Raw genomic sequence first — 15,629 nt, 5'->3', positions numbered from 1 at the left:
AGGAGTTCTGAGTTCTGAACACTGGTTGAAATTGTGCTCAAAATGTTCAAAAACTATTGATACACACACTGAAATAATTTAGCCAAGTTGTATTTTGAAACATAAAAAACAAAAAAAAAAACAAATAAAATAATAGTCCCAATGTCCCTTCTGTTGCAGAAACATTCCAATATTAACCCTTAGTGGTCTGAGTCTATTCTGTCTGTTTTTCAGTCCTTTTGATTTTGCCTTTATATACTATAGAAACACATGTTTACTATACCCATGTTTGGATCTGTTTTTTCAGCACAACTTCATCTATATCATCTGTCTATTATTTTTTCACTTTAACCTACTATAAAAACACAAAAAATATATAAAATCTGATTTGAAAAATTTATATAATTAATTGTATAAATAACACACAGATGCTTAACGAACCTTTTCACAGACTTTAAAAGTGAATATTGGTTCCAAATATTAGGAATATAAAATCAAAATTGTAATAAATTAAAACTATACTCAAATATTTGACATAAAAGCAGATCTTTACATGGGGTTTTTTTCCCCTGAAAATGCGGTAATCAAACACGGTTATCATGAGAATTAGAATTTAAACGGTAATACTAACCGTCTGCAATTTTACTGCGGTTTATCGATATACCAGTAATCGTTACATCCCTAAAGACATGACAAACTGTGGTTGTGAAACTGCAGCACTGTGGTTCTGTTTCTGTGTCAAATGTTCACTGTGGTCAGTTTCAGATGCTGCAGCTCTTTCATAATTCATAGTTTCAGTTCTTGTTTGTTCAGTATTAATTGTCCTCCTTGTAAATCCCAGCTGGACTGACTGGACAGATCCTGACCTTTGCAGTAATCTACACCTGGATTTACTGCCTTAAGAGGCAGACGATTGTGTTTGAGTGTTTCTTCGAACATTCAGCCAAATGCATCACATTTACATATGATAAAGGGTTAGGGTTAGGGTTAGGCAGACCCTGACCCCTGACCCCTGACCCTGAGCAGATGATGTTCAGGCCTGAGTCTGGGTTGGATACAGGTGGACTGTTGTGAGGGTGGAGGCTGATGTGGTGCTTCTCCCCAGAGCTTCTCCTTGTGGTGTTTCCATCTCTTTGGCTGCTTCCTGTAGTCGCCTCCATAGAGCTTTTTCTTTTCCCTGCCTCGCTTCCATTCTCGCCTGTCGCTCTTTATTTGCCATGCCCGACCTGACCTGACCTCTGTGTGGGGGTGGTGGTGGGGGACGTTGCAGAGCTGAAGGTCTGACGCCCACTGCTTCCATGTTTGCAGGTGTCACATACGCTGCAAAGGGCTACTTCGACGCTCTGGTGCGGATGGGCGAGATGGCCAGCGAAAGTCAAGGCTCTAAGGATCTTGGTGAGTCCTTGTAGCGGCTGTAGCGCCCCTGGTGGGGGTGGAGGGGGGTTTGCACGAGTAGCCGGTGGTGGGATGTGCCCGGGTTGTGGAGCAGAAGCAGCTGATGACCCAACTGGACGTGCACAGACGTGGGCGTGTCTCCGCTGAACCCACAACGGGCTCTATTGGTTAAACTTCATTTCCCTCTGGTTTCTCCACGACCGAGGTAAATCACAGGTGTTCTCGCATTTCCACAGATGGTTGTAGATGTTGGAGGCTTTGACTGAGAGCTTGGAGGAGGCTCTCACCCAGCGTGTTGTCCAGGTTCAGTTGGATCAGCTCTGGTTCTGTTCACTACTGTCTCTGCTGTTAGAGGAAACCGCTGAGATCTGGAGGGTCCTTTGGATCTGATGCACATTTAGGAACATGTAGGACCCCTGTAGGACCCCTGTAGGACATCTGTAGGACATCTGTAGGACACCTGTAGGACACCTGTAGGACATCTGTAGGACACCTGTAGGACCCCTGTAGGACATCTGTAGGACATCTGTAGGACACCTGTAGGACACCTGTAGGACATCTGTAGGACACCTGTAGGACCCCTGTAGGACATCTGTAGGACCCCTATAGGACATCTGTAGGACCCCTGTAGGACCCCTGTAGGACCCCTGTAGGACCCCTATAGGACATCTGTAGGACCCCTGTAGGACCCCTGTAGGACATCTGTAGGACACCTGTAGGACCCCTGTAGGACCCCTGTAGGACCCCTGTAGGACATCTGTAGGACATCTGTAGGACCCCTATAGGACACCTGTAGGACCCCTGTAGGACCCCTGTAGGACACCTGTAGGACATCTGTAGGACATCTGTAGGACCCCTATAGGACACCTGTAGGACCCCTGTAGGACACCTGTAGGACACCTGTAGGACACCTGTAGGACATCTGCACATATCTGCCACATACAAACACCATGCATAGGCTTGGACTTATGCTGCTTTCCACTATGTGGTACCAGCTCGACTCAATTCGACTCGACTTGTCCTTTTTGCGTTTCCATTACGAAAAAGAACCTGGAATCTGGTACCTGGTACTAATTTTTTGGTATCACCTCTGCTGGAGGTTCCAGGACTGGGGACCAGATACTAAAAGGTGACGTGTAAACACTGCAGACCACTGATTGGTCAGAGTCGTCTGTGTGCCCCGCCCTTTTACAAAAACAGATGCGGAAGTTTACAGTAAATGTAGCGGTAGGTGAGTCCACATGATGACAGCCCAAAAAACTACACCATGGTTTGTCAAGGAGGTTCAGTCTTTGGTGGCTGACGTAAAAATTCATCATGAGTTTGACGAGACAACAGGCAACGAGCGAGTTTATCAGCAACTCTGAGCAGACGACACGGAAGTAACGCGCCGCATCGCTATGATGTTTGTAGTCCATAGTATCCTGTAATGGAAACGGTCTCCAGGAATAAGACCTGGTACCAGAATCGAGCCAAGTTTAGTCGAGCATTAGTGCATTAGTAATAGCTGTTTCTTGACTTTTGACCCCCCCCCCCCCCCCCTTACACGTCTGTTGAGGTCAAAAGAATCATGTAATGTTGAAATCCGCCTTCTCCTGTTGGCGCTAAGTCGGTTTGCGTCCACATGAGCGGTTTACCACCAACTACTGGACTGTAACTGCTGTGCATTCTGGGTTGTGTAGTTGTCAGGAAGCTGTGTGTTGGACTGAACCTGCTGGCAACTGTTTTATCCAGTTAAATTGTTTAGTGCTCGATCTGTGTTTAAAGTCGCTCCCTCAGCGAGAAAAAACCACCTCTGAGGAAGTCGGTTTTGGAGTTTGAGATGTTCAACCAGGCAGATCTGTGTGGACGTTTAAGGGTTTGTCAGATCTGTGTGGACGTTTAAGGGTTTGTCAGATCTGTGTGGACGGTTAAGGGTTTGTCAGATCTGTGTGGACGTTTAAGGGTTTGTCAGATCTGTGTGGACGGTTAAGGGTTTGTCAGATCTGTGTGGACGTTTAAGGGTTTGTCAGATCTGTGTGGACGTTTAAGGGTTTGTCAGATCTGTGTGGACGGTTAAGGGTTTGTCAGATCTGTGTGGACGTTTAAGGGTTTGTCAGATCTGTGTGGACGTTTAAGGGTTTGTCAGATCTGTGTGGACGTTTAAGGGTTTGTCAGATCTGTGTGGACGGTTAAGGGTTTGTCAGATCTGTGTGGACGTTTAAGGGTTTGTCAGATCTGTGTGGACGTTTAAGGGTTTGTCAGATCTGTGTGGACGGTTAAGGGTTTGTCAGATCTGTGTGGACGGTTAAGGGTTTGTCAGATCTGTGTGGACGGTTAAGGGTTTGTCAGATCTGTGTGGACGTTTAAGGGTTTGTCAGATCTGTGTGGACGTTTAAGGGTTTGTCAGATCTGTGTGGACGGTTAAGGGTTTGTCAGATCTGTGTGGACGTTTAAGGGTTTGTCAGATCTGTGTGGACGTTTAAGGGTTTGTCAGATCTGTGTGGACGGTTAAGGGTTTGTCAGATCTGTGTGGACGGTTAAGGGTTTGTCAGATCTGTGTGGACGGTTAAGGGTTTGTCAGATCTGTGTGGACGGTTAAGGGTTTGTCAGATCTGTGTGGACGTTTAAGGGTTTGTCACGTTCTGTGCTTGGTGCAGACTTTGTCGTTTTAATCCCAGGTTAGTTTCTCCTCATCAAAAAACTTCGGAGGCTGTTTATGAAGGCAGGACAAATATGGACATTTGACCGTATGTCCTAGATGGGCACTGGTTTCACGAGACTTTCCTCTGGGGGAGTTGAGTTGACTGGAATTTCCGGTGTCAGAACCAAATATTCAGACAACAGGCAACGAGCAAGTTTATCAGCAACTCTGAGCAGACGACACGGAAGTAACGCACCACGTCTCTATGACGACCAGGTACTGTAAAGTGGGTAGTATCCTGTAATGGAAATGGTCTCCAGGAATAGGACCTGGTACCAGAGTGGAGTCAAGCTGAGTCCAGTTGAACTGGTTCCACATAGTGGAAACGCAGCATTATATAAGTATGTTCCTGTTTGAATAAAGATCAGTCTCACTTGATCCAAAAAAAAATTTAATTAAATTAAGAAAAAAAGACAAACGAAGTTAAAAATGAGGCAGATTAACATGTTGACATCATACTATATGTAGATGATGTTGACGATTATGATTGCAGAAAAATAAACGGGTCAAAACCCCCCAAAATGACATCATTAAATCACATGTGTAGATCTGGCATAGAGGATTGTGGGTAGGAATATGTGGAAAATGTGCTTTCATTGAGTAAAGTGTGCGACATCCTGGTGTTTCTGTCTGACGTGTGCTTGGACTTTACTGTCGTCTTCTGATACTTTTACCACACTGTCTATGTCGGAGTCACATGTGGCAGATTGTGATGTCACTCTCCCTTCGCGGCTTACGTCCGTTGGCGTCTGCACCCACTCTCAGATCCAGCAGTGGAGGCAGGGGTTCAGGGATCTCCACCGATAGAACATCTGCATTTATTATTCATGGGGAGACTCCACTGGGCTTCATTAGTTTTCCTTCCTGAACAGCTGAGCACTAATATTAGACAAAAGAAACTCATTAATGTCTTTTATTTACCTTTGAGGAGGTTTAATCCTGCACTAATGAGTCCTGCTGAATGTTCTGAAAACTGTACAACTTTTTCTCAACTCTTCATAAAAAACATAGACGATAAAAATACAAAGAAACGCCTGAAGCTGCTTACATTGTTTAGGTAAGTGAATTTAAAAAAATCATCTTCGTAGTCCAACAGGGCGGCACCGTTTGGACTGGATTTGACTTATTTACCTGGAAAATGACCCTCTGAAGACCACAGACTACAACCCAGTTATAATTCCTGTAGTAGTGGTGGTCATAGGGGCCCCAGGACACGAGGGCTGTAAGAAAATATCGGTTCTGCTATATATTGTGATATTTCATTTCATGACGCTGTATTGATATTTTTAGGTGTTTATTCAAATGCAGATATTGTAGAGGTTCATTTTTGGTTTTTGGTTTTCTTTTTTGTTTATATTTTATTCATTATTATTTCACACTCTTTTATTAAAGAATGTTGGTTCCTTTGTTTGGATTGAACTCAAATCCTGTTCTGATGTTAGTTTTGAACTAATAGAATCTGAACATTTGAACAGGATCTGAAACTGGAATGTCTGTAAAACAGAATTTCAGTTTGAACACAGTTTGAACATTTGGTGATAGAACATTAGATCCTGTTGGGATCAAATAAAAATGTGTTTAGTATTTGTGCAGATTTCTGCTGGAATTCAATTCTTCAAGGAAATTATCAGTTTTAAGAAAAGATAAAAACAAAAAATTGCCTTTTTAACAGTATCATGATATATCATGATATACTGAATCGTGATCCTAGTATTGTGATTTGTATCGTGTCGCCAGATTCTTGCCAATACACAGCCCTATCTGTGTATGACTGCATATTTCTATTTACCACGTGTAGCTGTGTTTCTGCAATTTTTCTAAATGTTCAGATCATTGGGTTTGGTCGTGAAGCTGGTCTTCGGTGAATTAACACGACTGGACTTTAACCTGGAAAAAAAAACAAACAACACACACATAATCAGAGCTTTAAGATTAGCCTCAGCTAATGACGTTAAGATGTTGAAAGCTGAAGAGAAACAGAGGAATGAGCTGTAGATGAACTGAAATATGCATGAAGTGATGAAGTGGAGAAAAGCCCTGCATTCATTAGAGTTAACGAGTGACTCCGTTAAAGGACGGACGCTGTACACACACTTCAGACCATGGTATTTATAGATGAAAGGGTTCTGGAGTCACAACTTCAACTCAAACACAGGATTCATGACGTTAGCTGCTGTTGACGAGGACAAGAATCCAGTCAGAACAACTCAAGTCCCACCGCAGAATCCAAGATGGCCGCTCTGTATGGACAGCAGTGAACGCTGGAGGAAAACGAGCCCTTAATGAACATGTACGTGTCATTAAGTCAGAGACGTCTGTGAGGGAAACAGACGGAACACGGTCCGACGGAGCAGACGTTTAGATACAAAGACAGCAAACCGTTATCGGACACTTAGCAATAGAACTAAGACTGAGACTGGGTCAGGGTTTGGGCCAGGGTTAGGGTCTGGTCCTGGTTCTGTGTTATTATTATCTGTCACATATCAATGGAATTAATGTGAAGATGCAGAGACTGGGTCAGGGTTTAGGGTTAGGGTCTGGTTCCGGGTTAGGGTCTGGTTCTGTTGGGTTTCTGTAAACTGGCTTGAGAGTCTGGTTCCAACCGGCTCTGTATGTAAAGTGTCATGAGATAATTTTTGTTGTGCTTTGACGCGATATAAATAACATTTAATGATTGATTTTGATTTGGTTGTAGTTGTGGGTTCAGGCCTGTTTCTGTTTGTGGTTCTGGGTTCTCCCTTTTGTTCTCTAACTGCAGAAATGTCACAGACTCTTTTCTTTGTGGGTTTGAGTTTCTTCACGTGTCGGAGCAGGCGCTGTTCACAGTTAATGAGTCCAAAAACAGATCATTATCCACTCTGTGGCTGGGAAGAGTCTCCTCTGGTGTTGGGGTGGGGGGTGCTGAAGTGATGCTGCGTTCAGGGCCCTCCTCCTTCTCTATGTCTCCTCTGGTCTTAGAGGGGGGGTTTTGGGGGGGGAGTGCTGAAGCGATGCTGCGTTCAGGGCCCTCCTCCTCTGGTCTGCTGGATGTGCAGCTCAGGCAGCCCTGGGAGAACACGCCGACTCGGCACTCGTTTCTAAAAATAGATGAAACGCCTCGACCGAAGGAGGAGGAGGAGGACACTCGACGCGCGGCCCAAAAAAGGCCCGTCGGTGATGTCACCACGTCTTCTTCTTCCGTTGACTAAATATGGACAGAGCAGAGAAAGGAGAGAAAAGGAGACTCCTGCAGTTCCGCCTGTCGTCTGTGACCAAATGCAGGCTCATTGACATGGAAATGGAGGCAGAGGAGGGAAACATCCCATAATATGACTGAAGTCCAGTCCAGAGCAGAAGGACACTGAGACACAGATGAAAGACAGATGTGCATGGAGACAATAAAGGCTGTTCTATTCTATTCTGTTCTGTTCTGTTCTGTTCTATTCTGTTGTATTCTATTCTATTCTATTCTATTCTATTCTATTCTATTCTATTGTATTCTGTTCTGTTCTGTTCTATTCTATTCTATTCTATTCTATTCTATTCTGTTGTATTCTATTGTATTCTGTTCTGTTCTGTTCTATTCTATTCTGTTGTATTCTATTGTATTCTATTCTGTTCTGTTCTATTCTATTCTATTCTGTTGTATTCTATTGTATTCTATTCTGTTCTGTTCTGTTCTATTCTATTCTGTTGTATTCTATTGTATTCTATTGTATTCTGTTCTATTCTATTCTATTCTATTCTATTCTATTCTATTCTGTTGTATTCTATTGTATTCTATTCTGTTCTGTTCTGTTCTATTCTATTCTGTTGTATTCTATTGTATTCTATTCTATTCTATTCTATTCTATTCTATTCTATTCTATTCTATTCTATTCTGTTGTATTCTATTGTATTCTGTTCTGTTCTGTTCTATTCTATCTGTACTCAGTGGTCATATTTACTTCATGGTTCAGCTCAGTTTCCTGTTGGTTTTTCAGACATTAAACCATAGATGAATAGACTTTAATTCTAGACTTTATTAATAAACTTTCTTATATTTCTTCGTCTGTGGATCATCGGTTCTGTTCATGTTCGATTGAGAATCCACAAACGGAAAATGAAAACACAACAAACCAACACTACCCTTTCACATCTACGCGCAAAACAGAGGGGGAGGGGCCAAGGGGTGAAATGGGATTCAGCCTGTGTCCCCTGACCCTAACCCTAAACCCCCCCCCCAACCCTCCACAAGACTCTTCTGGTCCGGTCTGGTCCAGGTCTATGAGTCTGTTCTGTCTGAGGTTGATCCACTAACATGTGAAACCTTCAGCTGATGCAGGGTTAAACCGGCTCAGAGCAGAACCAGAGGAACGAGTGTGAGAAAACAGCAGACTAATAAATCCTGATCAACACAGCGAGGCGGTGGTAGGGGTGGTAGGGGTGGTGGCGGTGGTGGAGGTGGTGGTGGAGGTGGTGGCGTCCTCGGTGACACCCAGCTGATGTTTATGCTGACTCACTCAGCGTCTGAATCCACTCTTTTTAATATTCGCTCTGTTTGCTTTCATCGAGTCTCACTTTGATGCAGAAGCGTCGACTTTGGCGCGACCCCGGTTCTTCTGAGCCGGGCTCGAGCCCAGATCTGAGTTCAGCTGCCATCTGTCCAGAACTGAGCCGGCCCACGCCCACAGAACCAACAGAACCTCAGAAAACAGCACGGAACATGTGGAGTCGGTTCCATTTTCACCCGGAGCGGCTGATTGGTCAGAATATCAGAGGTGGATCACATCTAATGGAGGAGGAGGTTCTACGGTCACAACCAGAACCTTCATGACAGTGGCTTTAAAGTCAGCGTCACATGAACCAGTTCAACCACACAAACAGAATGTATAGGTTTGGATTTTCTGACTTTAAGGTTCATTCATATATTTGTCTAAAGGGAGGTTTTCCTCGTCTGTTCTGTCAAAAATAAACGATGACTTAGATAACTGATGACGTACATGACCGACTGTGGAGATAACCGACAACGTAAACGACCGGTGATGTTGTAGATGACTGACGACGTAGATGAACAACTACAACATAGACGACCGACTACGTAGAACACCGATGATGTTGTAGACAACCGGACGTCATAGATGACCGACGTAGATAACCGACTGCGTAGATGACTGACGTAGATAATGGACAACAAATAATGGTTGGTGTAGACAGTGGGTGGTGTTTGTGTTGTGTTGTTGTTTGTGTATGTGTAGTTGTTTGTGTGTTTGCGTCATGTTGTGTGTGTTGTTGTTTGTGTTGTCTGCTGTTTGTGTTGTTGTATTTGTGTTGTTGTTTGTGGTGTTGTGTTTATGTCATGTTGTTGTTTGTGTGTGTGTTGTTGTGTTTGCGTTGTTTGTGTTGTGTGTGTTGTTGTTTGTGTTTGTGTCGTTGTTTGTGTTGTGTTTATGTCATGTTGTTGTTTGTGTGTGTTGTTGCGTTTGTGTTGTTGTTTGTGTTGTTGTTGTTGTTTGTATCATTTGTCTTGTGGTTTCGTTGCCTCCTCCATCATGTCGGGTTCAGTCCAGCTGCTTGTGTAACACCAGCCCAGGCCTGTTGCTACGGGCGACGTGCGATGCCAATCAGCTGCGATCTGAGACTAATTAGAGGCAGATAAAGACGGAGCTGTCAATCATGTGTCGGAGGAGAGGACGCCTCCTCCAGATGCAGATCTTCATGCGTCCACGTGTTTGAGGACTGGTGCAGATCTGTGGGCCGTCCTCAGCTGCTGTTCCATCCCAGCTGATCATCATTATCTGAGGTGGAAAACACTGATGGGTCTGCGGTATGAGGCTGTGAGGTGCATTGTGGGAACTGCGGTTCTTTAAAGCACCACCAACAGTATTCGTCCTAATGAGACTCCGCGTTCGTTCAACCCGGGGTCGTTACGAGGATGCCGGAGCGCCGACGTCAGAACCTTTGTCCAACAAAAGCAGCATTTGTTTAGACGATCAGCTTTACCCATAATCCTCAGGTGTGTGATCGGCGTAGATTATCCGTAAGCGGCTTAGACGTGGAGGTCCAGGCCCCGAGTTTTTGGGATTAGAGCGCAGAGAACATCCAGCAGTTTGGGAAACGTCCAAGTCCACGGAAACCGACGGGACTGAGGCGCTGATGGGGGGGGGGGGGGGGGGGGGGTCAAAGGGCGACCTGAGAGGGGGAGGCGGTCACTCCAAGGACGTGGGTGTGGCCTACAAACACGTTACAAAGTTCGAAAGTCCAAGTAAGAAGAAGAACAGCAGCAGCGTGAAAACAGAAGTCATAAAAGCACCAAATAAAAATACAGAAGCACCAGGAGGTCAACAGAGGACAACCGCAGAATTATAGAACAACCAAGATGTCATCAGTGTCCGAGGAAATGAGTCAAATAAAGCTGTCGCCATGGTAACAGAAACCAGGCCATCCTCAGTGTCTGTTGTGTCCAGAGCCTGACAGGACAAACCCAGGGCAAAAGGGTGCAAATGTACAGGTGAGGTTTACCAATACAAACAAATACACAAACGTGTCCCAGAAAGGACGGGTTCAGGTCCTCTACTGGTCATTTACTGGTCGTTTAATGATCGTTTAATGATCGTTTAATGATCGTTTAATGATTGTTTAATGATCGTTTAATGATTGTTTAATGGCCATTTACTGGTTGTTTGCTGGTTGTTTACTGGTCATTTACCAGTCGTTTACTGGCCGTTTAATGGTCATTTACTGGTTGTTTACTGGTTGTTTAGCGGTTGTTTACTGGTCATTTACTGGTTGTTTACTGGCTGTTTACTGGTTGTTTGCTGGTGGTTTACTGGTGGTTTACTGGTTGTTTGCTGGTCCTTTACTAGTTGTTTACTGGTCGTTTACTGGACTTCCTATGACACTCCAGTGTGTTCATTGTGTTTTTTCCCCATATTTCTGTGTGACATCTTTATTTCTGTTCAATAGAAATAATGTCTTTTATATTTGTACATTAAACCAATAGAATTGTATGTTTACAGACTCTTCAGTGTAATCAATAAATATTGATTATCAGTTAACAGACCAATCAGATCACAGCGCTGGCACCATGTGACTGATGTGGGAGCTCATGAAACTGTCCCTCCACAGTGGAAATGTATTCATTACTATGTTTATGTGTATTAATGTGTATATTTATACATGTATGTATTCAGTCATCTATATATTTAAGTATTTACTTATGCATTCATAGATATACCTGTATTCATTTATGTACGACTTTTATTGCATGTATTTATTTGTATATTTATTTTGACAGATCTGACCAGGTGTACTATGTATATATATATATATATATATATATATATATATATATATATATATATATATATATATATATATATATATATATATATATATATATGCCTACGTGCAGTATATATAGAGGTAATAATGTAGATGTGTAGTACTTATAGAGTATATAATGCATGTGTGCACTATATAGAGAGTATATAATGCCTGTGTGCAGTACATATAGAGTATATAATGCCTGTGTGCAGTATATATAGAGTATATAATGCCTGTGTGCAGTACATATAGAGTATATAATGCCTGTGTGCAGTACATATAGAGTATATAATGCCTGTGTGCAGTATATATAGAGTATATAATGCCTGTGTGCAGTACATATAGAGTATATAATGCCTGTGTGCAGTATATATAGAGTATATAATGTAGATGTGTAGTCTATACAGAGTATATAATGCATATATGCAGTGTATATACAGTACGTATAGACTATATAATGTGGATGTGCAGTGTATATAGAGTATATAATGCATCTGTTTAGTGTATATATAGTTACTTTGTGGTATCTGTATAAGTATTCAGAGTAAACTCGTTGCTGTTATAGTTTGATTTCAGATCACTTTGTTAGATTTCAGGTGTTTTTTTTAATTTGTGGTGTTTGATCAGACTGTCACGTCCCCACGCCAGTGACCAAACTGAGGGTCGACATGACTGGTTCTGTCTGACTGGTTCTGTCTGACTGGTCCCGCCCCACTGGTTCCATCTGACTGGTTCTACCTGACTGGTTCTACCCCACTGGTTCTGTCTGACTGGTTCTGTCTGACTGGTTCTACCTGACTGGTTCTGTCTGACTGGTCCCGCCCCACTGGTTCTGTCTGACTGGTTCTGTCTGACTGGTTCTACCTGACTGGTTCCGTCTGACTGGTTCTACGTGACTGGTTCTGTCTGACTGGTCCCGCCCCACTGGTTCTGTCTGACTGGTTCTAGTTCTGTGTGTGTGTTCTCTGCTCACTCCAGCTCTCTCTCTGTTCCTTTTTTCTGCTGCATTCATATTCAGAGGAGGCAGCATGTAGGTATCTGACCAACAACCCCAACCCCACCAGTACCACCAGTACCACCAGTACCACCAGTACAACCTCTGTGGATGATGCATGACTCATGTTCCCTCCTCCTCCTGCTTTTGGCTGTTTGGACTGTTCTGTTCTGTTTGGACTGTTCTGTTCTGTTTGGACTGTTCTGTTCTGTTTGGACTGTTCTGTTCTGTTTGGACTCGTCCTTTCTGTTTGGACTGTTCTGTTCTGTTTGGACTCGTCTGTTCTGTTTGGACTGTTCTGTTCTGTTTGGACTCGTCTGTTCTGTTTGGACTTCGTCTGTTCTGTTTGGACCTGTCCTTTCTGTTGGACTAGTCTGTCTGTGGATCGTCTGTTCTGTACGCGTCCTGTTCTGTTTGGACTGTTCTGTTCTGTTTGGACTCGTCTGTTCTGTTTGGACTGTTCTGTTCTGTTTGGACTCGTCTGTTCTGTTTGGACTGTTCTGTTCTGTTTGGACTCGTCTGTTCTGTTTGGACTCGTCTGTTCTGTTCAAAACGTGTCTGAACGCACAAACGGCTCCTTTGTGTTGTGTTCAGGAGCTGTTTGAACCCTCTGTAAAATACAACGCTCTTCTATTTGACTCTAGTTTGGTTTCTTTTTGTTCTGGACTCATTCTGAACGCTTCATCCTTCAGTTGGTTTGTTTTCCACCGACGTCTCATTGTCCACTCGTCCACGCCGTCCACTCTGTCCAATTGTCCACTCTGTCCACTCGTCCACTCGTCTCATCTGTTCTGTGTGGCTGCATGGTCTGTTTTTTCTGCACGATGTCTGTTTGGGTCCCAGGTGGGTTCTGTTGGTTCTGTTGGTTCAGCCCGCTCTCTCTGTCCTTGTCTCGTCTCTGTAGGGGAGGTCCTCTTTCAGATGGCAGAGGTCCACCGGCAGATCCAGATCCAGCTGGAGGAGATGGTGAGCATGAGCTTCTGATGGGGAGGGGGGTACAAGTAGAGAGGCAGCACACCGGGCTGGGGCTCTGGACTGGGCCTGGGCCTGGGCCTGGGCCTGGGCCTGGGCCTGGGCCTGGGCCTGGGCCTGGGCCTGGGCCTGGGCCTGGGCCTGGGCCTGGGCCTCAGACCGGACCTGGGTGTTGCTCTGGGCATGGGCTCTGGACCAGTCCTGGACTCTGGACCGGGCTGTAACCCCTGTACAGACCTGTCCATAAACAGACCACAGCAGTGGTACACATTCGGCCTGGAGGCCAGAACTGGTCCACCAAAGGTTCTAATGCGTTCAGTCTGAAGTTGGAAAGTGTAAAAGTGATCCTCCAGTTCTTCAGTCAGGTGTCCTAGATGTTTTAGTTCAGGTTCCATATTAGACCAACTGGGATCTACAGGAAAATAATAGAAACCTACAAATAATGACTCCACATTTAAATCCAAATTTCATTGTTAAAGTCTGTATCAGATCAGTATCTGCAAAACTAATCCTCAAAAAAATCAGATCGGAAGCAAAAAAAATCCAGATTGGGACATGACTAATGTTATCATTTATTCTGTTTTTTTAATCATTTCATACCTGACCTGTTGTTTTTATACATTATATAGAACACAATAGAAGACATGTAGGACAGAAAGTGTTATAGAACCACAATCAAATAGTTTTATAATAATCTCCTTAAATATTCCAGACTTTTCTGTTTAAATTTCTGTTTTTTTTCCACCTTTTGTTCACTTTAATATTTTATTCCTACTTATGTTCCAGGTAAAGTTTGTCATCATTATCATTATTATTTCATTCAGACAATGTTAATGTGTACGATGACGCACTTTTACACCAAAGACCAGACTGCATTAAGTACTATTATTTATTTATTTATCTATTTATTTATTTATATTAGATGTAAACCTGCATTCTAGACATGACTGGATCAGATATATTTTTTTATTTATTTAAATTAGAGGTAAACCTGTAGACATGACTGGATGAACAGGTGTTTCAGCAGATATTCCAGTTTCCGTCTGCAGCGTCAGTTTCAGTTTTTAACAGGAAATGAAGCGAACCCCGTCTCCATGGGAACGTCCCAGTGTTCTAACGGCCTTAAACTGTTCTCACATCACCAACGTTCTGCTGACGTTCCCAGATGTTCTGTCTCCTACACAGACGGACGTGTGTGTTTGTGTGTGTGTGTGTGTGTGTGTGTGGTTTGTGTGCTTAGTTTTGACCTTGGTGTTTTCATGTGCATTCACAGCTCAAGTCTTTCCACAACGAGCTTCTCACCGAGTTGGAGAAGAAGGTGGAGTTGGACGCCCGCTACCTGAATGTAAGCCCCCCCCCCCAGGTTTAGGTGCACTACCAAACAGAACCACTGGGGAGTGCTGTAGCACACAGAAAATACGGAGACTGGAACAGAGTTCTTTAACCCTTTAAATCTGTTTGTATCATATGTGCTCCACCAGGTTCTCAGACCTTTATCTAATCAACCAGATCAACACTTTCCTACGGTGGCCCAGAGGTGCAGCAGCCCAAAAAATTATCCACTATATATTTTTGGAATAACTTTATTTTTAGCACACCGACCTCCACTTCTGGGGGGTTACTTTGTTAGCATTAGCCACATTAGCTGAAGGCCTAAAAAATTTTTAGCCTATGCTTTTATTTTTTCTGGTGGCCTTAATTTTAAAGCAAGAGACCTTTAGGGTAAACAGCGCCCCTTTAACTGAAAAGGCGGATGTTGTTTTTTTTTTTTTTCTTATAGTGGATAATTTTTTAGGCTGTTCCCTTTTTTTTTCTTAGAGTGGATAATTTTTTAGGCTGTTCTCTTTTTTTTTCTTAGAGTGGATAATTTTTTGGGCTGTGTCACCTCTGGGCCACTGCACTTTCCTTATAAACCTGTTGTATCTGACCTGATATGTGTGTTTTCTGCCCCCTGGTGGAGGATCATGCTACTGCAGCCAGTGGAAGAGCCGCTAACGTTAAATCAGTGGTTTCCAACCTTTTTTTACTCCTGACCCCATTTTAATATCACAAATTTCTGGTGACCCCAGACATTCAAAATGGAGACATTTATTTTTGCAAAAATTAATTAGTTTTTTATCATGTAATAGTTTGCTGTAGTATGCCATTATTAAATTAAGTTAGCCATAATGAACATTTGACAGACAAACAGAACCACAGCGCTTCAGTTCACATGAGGGTGGACTGTCCACCGTCCTCTACGTCTTCAGCTCCGGTGCGGATGTGTCCTCACCCGCTGACTCTGTCTTTCCTCCCACCCTCCCTCCCCCCTCCCTCCCCCTC

At 43.5% G+C, this 15,629-nt stretch overlaps 1 protein-coding gene across 6 annotated transcripts in view; it reads left to right on the top strand.

Annotated features, from left to right (window-relative positions):
• LOC115410119 (brain-specific angiogenesis inhibitor 1-associated protein 2-like) overlaps positions 1–15,629 on the top strand; it is a 68,734-nt gene that overhangs the window by 21,836 nt on the left and 31,269 nt on the right. For 3 of the 6 annotated variants that reach the window (XM_030121571.1, XM_030121577.1, XM_030121576.1), the window contains exons 3-6: positions 1,288–1,374; positions 12,360–12,371; positions 13,240–13,301; positions 14,581–14,652. In XM_030121571.1, the coding sequence (XP_029977431.1) occupies positions 1,288–1,374; positions 12,360–12,371; positions 13,240–13,301; positions 14,581–14,652 (233 nt within the window). The remainder of the gene's footprint in view (positions 1–1,287; positions 1,375–12,359; positions 12,372–13,239; positions 13,302–14,580; positions 14,653–15,629) is intronic. The other 3 variants (XM_030121573.1, XM_030121572.1, XM_030121574.1) reach the window with 3 other exon arrangements.

Source organism: Sphaeramia orbicularis, chromosome 19 (genome assembly GCF_902148855.1).
Source record: "Sphaeramia orbicularis chromosome 19, fSphaOr1.1, whole genome shotgun sequence".
NCBI classification, from domain to species: Eukaryota; Metazoa; Chordata; class Actinopteri; order Kurtiformes; family Apogonidae; genus Sphaeramia; species Sphaeramia orbicularis.
The sequence above is the reverse complement of the archived record's forward strand: the minus strand, read 5'-3'. Positions and strand labels throughout refer to the sequence as shown.